The 7,916-nt window shown below is 40.0% G+C and overlaps 1 protein-coding gene across 1 annotated transcript; it reads right to left on the bottom strand.

Annotated features, from left to right (window-relative positions):
- Positions 1–1,301: 1,301 nt before the first annotated feature.
- Positions 1,302–6,181, bottom strand: LOC103802409 (palmitoyltransferase ZDHHC2-like; the record flags this gene model as incomplete). Its single annotated transcript, XM_009074879.1, has 5 exons — positions 1,302–1,494; positions 3,963–4,040; positions 4,585–4,694; positions 5,793–5,885; positions 6,055–6,181. Coding segments are annotated over 4 exons (371 nt in total), but the record flags the coding sequence as incomplete, so codon positions are not given.
- Between the last annotated feature and the right edge of the window lie 1,735 nt (positions 6,182–7,916).

Below are 7,916 nucleotides of genomic sequence, written 5' to 3'. Positions count from 1 at the left end.
GCTTTCAGAATTATGTCACTTAGTCCTGCTGCCAGGTTTCTCAACAAACAACTGACATTTTCACACTGTGAAACAATCTGCTATGCTAAGTGACTCAGGTTTGACAACAGAAGCACTCTTCTCTTTCAACTGAACGGAGCTTGGTCTGAGAGGTTTTCACTCAGACCATATTTTTTTTGACTAGTCTTTTTATCTAGCCACCTAGAAAGCATAACTAAGTTCCTCCTAAACTTATTTTCAGAATAACAACTTGCATTTAAATGTAAACACTGATACCATAAATGTAGTGTAGTGATACAAAGGCACAAGACAGTTAGATTTGTGTTGCTGAAACTTCCTCGACTTTGAAAGCTGATAATGCATCTTTGATTAACTGGCCCATAAACTCTGATCTTAAGAAAGTGCTTAGCTCTTAACTCATTTGAAGGGGATTTCCTATGTGCAGCAGCTTGGCTTTTTGGTATTGCAGTCAAAAGTCTGTTGTCCTGTAAATGCAAATATCACAAGTTACAACAGCAAGTCTCCCTGACTGTCCATAATACTCATTAAGTTATGCAATAACAGAGGCAGTGTCCTCAAGAACAAGTGAAAAAAGAAACATGAGACAAATACTGATTACTAAGAAACTAGGAGCTTGAAAGACAGTGGCCCTCAGGAACACAGGTTGGTAAAACTCCTTTTGGATCAAAGTACAGTGCTAACATTTCACTTCCCAAAGGGGTCAAGAGCTCCAAATGGGATGATAAAAATCCCAATTTCACAACACTCCTCCCATCAAGCTCCCCAGCTGGTCAGTTCATTCATCACATCCCTGAGGGACCCACTGGAGCATTCAATTAACAAACACCTTTTTTTTCCACTCCACAACTTCCAAGCTATTGGTAGTGCAGAGCTGACGGAAAACAGCTTCTGCCATAGTGGTTTCCAAACAATGTTCCAAAAATAGTCAGAAACTTCACTCGGGTGTCCTTAACTTCAAAAACTGCTTATCAAGCGCTCAAAAGAAAGTTCAGTCCACCAAGCCACCAAATTACTCATAGTCAACACTGGCTGTTCTTCCAATTCATAAAGCCAGTAGTGCAAGAATTTGATTTTCAAGTCAATTACTTACAACAATTTGAACTAAAAGGTGAATTTTCAATACCAAGGCAAGAACATGGACTTACATGTACAGAGGTCAGATTTTTCTTGTGCTGAACACAGAAATATAACCAGCCATGGAATTTTTACAATTGTAAACTCAGACTCTTCTTTTTTTCCATTTCCTAATAATCAATCATCCTTCACCATTCAAACCCAGGAATTTTAAGTTGAAATATTTTCGATAAGGTTCGGAAGTTTAGTTTCATGTTTCAAACAGTGACATGGAGACAGCTAATCATCTGGCAGTTTGTTTTCTGAGCACATCCATAGAGGAGCAGGCAGGAGCAGCTGGCCAACGGGACTAATATTTGGAAGAATGCATCTTCCTTCCAACGACAGCTTGCTCTTCAACTGGAACAGAACATTCATCACAAAATACACCATTAGAATCAAAGAATACTTAAAAATTAAGTTATTGCAACCAGTCTCATCAGCTCAAAGGGGGAACTGACCAACAGCAGAACGAAAATCCCACCCTGAAGAGGAACACAGCAAAGCTGTTCACAGTTATGTTATCAATCTATTGCAGTATGGCAGTGATTAAGCACTGACTACACAGCAAGCAGGCCAACAGTTTATAAAATGAAGTGAGCTATTTTTACAATATTTCCATGTACCAATATCATTAAGAAACAATTGGCTCTTACAGTAGTGTAAGCCACATCTGGCAGTCTCAGTCATTAGTCCTCCAATGAACTATAAAGGACTACAGGATACAGGATATTGAATAGATCCTTGCTGGGACAGATGTTCAGATTCTAATGCACTGGCAGGGGCTGCAGGCTGTAGTTTTCATGTCAAAGATGAAATTACTCGATTTCGTTGTGTGTAGCTTCAGAGTTCTATTAAAGTATTCTGTTCACTCCCCAGGAAGAACTATTATGCAAATACTGACAGTAAAGTAATAAAGTGCTAAGCAGTTAAAAAAAGTTTTTATATAAGAGCTCTTACTCCAGCAACTCTATGTCACATATATATAGAGAGAGACAGTAGTCTAGCTTTTTTGTTATATCTCCAGAAAGTCTTTTAAATGCCACACAGAAATACCACCAAGCTAAGGGCACAACCAAACTGGGGCTTATGCTCATGCCAAAGAACTACCAATCCTTAAGATACTACCCTTCTGAGATGTGCACGAGTCTGTCTGAGGCAAAACTAACCTCCAGGAGCCCCTTTAGGTGGGTTTACACTTACTCTTTGGAACATAACCTCCTCTAAATGTGGTCTCTCTTTAAAAAGCTTCATTTCAAAACAGATGCTCAGAAAAAGAATAAACAAGAAAACTTCACCAAAGCTCCCAAACCTCAGAGGGTGAGGCAATCAGACTGCAAACACAAATCTGTTACTTTATCAGACTGGACTAAAAGAAAAAAAACTATTATGAGCATGAGATGTTTGTCAAGCTAAACAGTTGGAAAAAACCCACTTTTAACCTCTTTAGAACAGTCACAGACCATGTCTGATATTCAGAATAATCTCAATGACAAAGTTCCAATAAAAGGTCCACACTCTCCAAAGAAAGATTAAAGTTTAAAAGCTATTCCTTCAGTAAATAAAATGTTAGGACATTAGAAAGTAGAACTCCACTCTGATAAAACTAGTTGCAACTAATGGTATTTCTGTAGCATGAGTCAAAAATCTGTTTCTTTGAAGCCTGTCTCCAATGCTTTACTCTTGATTAGTGATGACATGTAAGACACCAAACTAACTGAAGTTGAATAATTTATTCTTTTCCAAAAGCAGCTGTTAAAACAACTGATGGATTAAACAGGGCACAAATACAGCATTTTACATTTTGAGCAAAGGGTTAGAAATGAGGTTTTCACATTCTATTAAAATAGCATACACAGAGCAGTCAAAATTGCAGTCACCGTCTGAGTTTCGTTCGCTCGTCTCTTTCACTCTGCTCATCTGACACCCACATTTTCAACACTTCTAACGCTTCACACCACCATCAAGTTTGTCGATCTACCTAAATCTGGAACTGTCTGCGCCTTCACCACTGAACACAAAACCAGAATGCAAGGGTCAAGAATTTTTTTAGTTTCTCTTATGAATCAAGCTGAACTGGGACCCTTTGTTGGTATCTGCACACCTACCATTTTTGTAAGTTGCTTTGGCAATGCAATAGCATTGCTGATGGGTCTAGTAACAATCACTGCAGTTCCCTGATGGCTTTGCATGCCTTCCACTTCCAGGAGGGACCATGAGCAACCTGACAGCCATCACAGCATGTCCTGGAGTCAAGCCACACACAAATCAAGGACATTGACTTGAGACACTTTTTCAGGATGACTGACAAGGTGCTTCCAACAGTAGAGATGGAAATGACTTTGCTAGAACAACTCCTCTATACCAATTGTTTGGTATGCAAAAATTCTTAGGGTTGGATTTAAATTTTTTATAGGGTTCTAAATATCAAATAGTTGAATTTCATAAGCTTTACTGGAATTAGAAATACTCAAATACTGAAGTGGATATGATGATTGCTGGTGTTCATTCCCCACAACCCGTAAGATCTCCCCTCATGTGCACAACATCTCAGGCATTTTTGACAGCAGGTGATTAAATGCTCAGGAAGTCATATGGACACCTTTTGTCTACAGTAGGCAGCACTTTCTTACTATTAAATAGGATGCAGTTCAGTACCTGACACAGAATGAGACACTAATCTTTTTTCCTTCCTCATTTGATAGAGCCTTACCTGCTTTAGCAGACCAAGCTACACAGAGGTATTGTTTTAGCACTTTTCTTTTGGGCATCCTTCAGTGGTAAGGAATCACAAAACAACATCTGAAGTACAGAGAATATTAACATACCTTTCCTTACATACTCAGATGCTTCTTTTAAGGGAAACTAGGTTTCATTTTCCATGGTTAAGGCAGGATTGCTCATACCTTTAAAGACAAGAAATGGTATTTCCACAGGAAAAGGTCTTACGTCTGTTTCAGCAAACAATACAACTTTTAATTAACAATCATCTTAACGTCATTACACTATTGCAAAGTCTGTTCCTGTCCTGTATCTGTTACACAGCTTTTCACTAGTTGCAACTAGGTGTTACCATATTCTTTTATAAGCAATTTGTTGCCAAAAGTACTATCAGCCTCATCTTACATGGTAAGTAGCATCTACTGGTGTCAGTGTTCTCAGTGTTTCTTGGTCAGACTTAACTGGGAAGGGCACAGTGTCTTGACACTTAGTGCCATGGCCTAGTAACCACGGTAGGGTTGGACTCAATGATCTTTGAGGTCTCTTCCAACCAGGTTGATTCTGTGATTCTATGACACATGGAACTTCCTACAGGCACGCAGTTAAAATAAAGCTTCGTGAATTTTGGTTCATGAATACAGTCCAAGTGACCGTGGTAATTTTTCACACTATATCCTCCGAAACTAGTTTATACAACACAAATCAATTCAGCATAAATCAACTCCTTACCAACTTTGCCCTTTCCAGCCTTTGCACTAGTTTCTGACCAAGACGGTGTATCCGTAAGTAGATGACTCTGGGAATCACGCAACGGCCTTGCAGGAAACAGGTGGTTCTCACTGCAGTGCCAATAAAAAAGACATTAGTAAACTGCAGTAATTTTTCATTATCTTACCACACATTACAACCAGTTTGTCATACACAATATTTTCCTTACCTTACCCTACTTTTTTTCTGGTATATAACTACATAGGTTACACTGTAGTTGTCACAGGTACAAGCACAATCTATAAAGCAACTCCCTGGCACAGAATAGGGGATCGTTCTGATTTTAATTTAACAGTTACTATATATTAATATACGTACTCCAGCTCTAAATGCATGCTAACCTATATTCTTTTCCACTACAACAAACTTGACATGATAAATAGGGGAGAAAACATCTCCAAAATCTCTTGCCTAATACAAGCTATGGATTGCTGGAGCAAGATTTACAGTGTCAATAAACAGCTAGCTGAAATGTAATACATTTCTGTTATGAGTAAGAGTTTGTCTGTGCGATTCCATTATCATTTCTTAGCCACATATTCAAGTCTCCTACACTTATCATATTTGCATTACATAAATGTTGAAAAAAGGATACAATGTGAAATATTAAGGTATTATGTTTATTTAAAGGAGCACCTCCATACTTTCCAAACTTTAAGGATGTCATGCTCATTAGGGATAGTAATTAATAAAAGGTCTATTATTATCAGCAGAAACAACACTTAATATTCCACTTCCTGTGCTTGGCACAAGTGCCATAAGGGATTCCCTTATGTGAAGCACCTTGCACCAGACCTCCCCAAAAAGCTGTGCAAGGTAATGGATTCGTATCACAAACAGACTGACTAAGCATCTCATATGTATGCAGAATGGAATGCTGCTGATACCAAATATTAGGTAGGTGTGAAAAATTCAGAGCCTAGGATGCCACTGAACCAAGACAAATTGCACTGGGGGAAGAAAACCACTCCACCTTACTTACACAAATTTTAACATAAATCTGAGGATTAGCTGAGTTATAGTTTAGCTGTCTAAAATCTGACTTGGATTTATTAACAGGATACTCTTCATTGCTTACCACTTTTAAGTATCTTACACATAATTGTATTTATGTGCACACAGGGGGGAAAATATCAAATATTTGAAATGAAGAACAAAAAGCAGATTACTTTTTGGATGCTGAATTAAGACCACTAGGTGTGGAAGCTTGCTCAGGATCCTGATTAACGAGGCAAGTTGGGAAGGAGCAACCATCCCCTAAACTGAAAAATTCAGAATTAGTGTCGTAAGTACAAAAATTTAACAAGTTTGAACAACAGTTTTTATTAAATTGAGTATTACTGTATCTTATTTCAAAATCTAATCACCCCAAACCCTGTGGATCCTGGTTATTCAACAGTCTCAACAACTGAAGTATTAAGAACAGCATACCTTGAAAACACAGGCAGCAGCCAGTACTTCTTCTCATCACCGAACACCTGCCTCAGGTTTTTGCTGAAGCCCAAGCTAAATCCATTCTTGTCTATTCTATGACGAAAGATGGGAGCTCTGAATACCTCTTAAAAGAGAAAAATTAATTGGATCTCTTTGCAAGACAGCATGTTTAAGCTTCACACCAGTACTTAATTACAACTGCACTGTTGATACCATCATCCAAGAGGAAAGGCTGCACAACCCAAAGGACTGCAAAAGCTCAAGAAAGCAAAGTCAGTACTGCACAGTAACTGTGTGTGCTTCACTCTTTTCCCTAATCGAGGCAAGGAAAAGTTAGGAACTCACTTTTTAGGGCATGGTATGTTTATATGGAGATTTCAGCATATGACTATACCACAGTGTTCAAGAAAGAAAATCCTAAACAAAGGGTTTACTACAGAAAGTGTAAACAAAAAGACAAAAACCTTCACCTACTTCAGTATTAATACTAGTTTTTCATGCCCTGGGGTATGAAAACATTGTCTGTCTTTACAGCTGATTTGGCTTGTAGACCCAAGTTATTCCCCATGGACATCCAAGCTAAATTTCTGAAGAGCTGTGGTGGGGGTCTGCTACAGACCACCTGATCAGGAGGAGGGTGTGGATGAAGGCCTCTATAGACAGATGCAATTAGCCTCAAGCTCACAGGCCCTGGTCCTCAAGTGGGATTTCAATCACACCAATATCTGTTGGGACAGCAACATGGCAGTGCATAGGCAATCCCAGAGGGTCCTCAAATGTGTCAATGATAACTTCCTTACATGGATGACAGAGGAAGCAGTAAGGAGAGGAGCCATGCTGGAGATTGTGCTCACCAACAGGGAGGAGCTGGTGAGGAATGTGGTGCTCCAAGGCAGCCTTGGCTGCAGCAACCACAAGATGGTGGAGTTTGAGATCCTCAGAGCAGCGAGGAAGGTGCACAGGAAGCTCACTGCCCTGGATTTCAGGAGAGCAGCTTTGGCCTCTTCAAAGACCTTCTTGGCAGAGTCTCTTGTGATGAAGTCCTGGAAGGCAGAGGGGCCCAAGACTGCTGGCTGATATTCAAGGATCATCTACTCCAAGATCAGGACTGATGCATCCAGATACAGAGGAAATCAGGCAAAAATGCCAGAAGGCCTCCATGGGTGAATAATGAAGTGCTGAGGAAACTCAGGGGGGAAAAAAAAAGAAAAGAGGCCTTTAGGAGGTGGAAGGGAGGACAAATGGACTGGGAGGAATACAGAGAAGCTGTAAGAGAAGCTAGAGAGACAGTTGGGGAAACTAAGGCACAGCTGGAATTGAGGCTAGCCAGGGACATTAAGGATAACAAGAAAGGCTTCTGCAGGTATGCTGCATGTAAAAGGATGGCTGGAGATAATGTAGTCCCTCTCTGGAAGGAAACAGAACTGGCTACCCTGGATAAAGAAAAGGCTGAGGTTCTTAACGAACCTCCAAGCGCTCTAGCCATTCTGACCAGACTAAGAAGGGCAAAGGTGGAGACTGGGAGGATGAAACCCCTGGACTCACTGCAGAAGAGGATTAGGTTCCAGACCATCTAAGGAACCTGAATGTGCGTAAGTCCATGGGTCCTGATGAGATTCATCCTCAGATCCTGAGGGAACTGGCTGATGTAGTTGCTAAGCCACTATCTATAATTTTTGAGAAATCCTGGCAGTCAGGCGACATCCCTGATGACTGAAAAAAGCAAAATATAAGTCCAATTTTTAAAAAGGGGAAAGCAGAAGAACCAGGAAACTACAGTCACACCTCTGTGCCTGGCAAGATCATGGAACAAATTCTCCTGGAAGCTATGGAAGCACATGGAAAGCAAAGAGGTGATT

Source organism: Acanthisitta chloris, unplaced genomic scaffold (assembly GCF_000695815.1).
Source record: "Acanthisitta chloris isolate BGI_N310 unplaced genomic scaffold, ASM69581v1 scaffold14985, whole genome shotgun sequence".
Lineage (NCBI taxonomy): Eukaryota > Metazoa > Chordata > Aves > Passeriformes > Acanthisittidae > Acanthisitta > Acanthisitta chloris.
The sequence above is the reverse complement of the archived record's forward strand: the minus strand, read 5'-3'. Positions and strand labels throughout refer to the sequence as shown.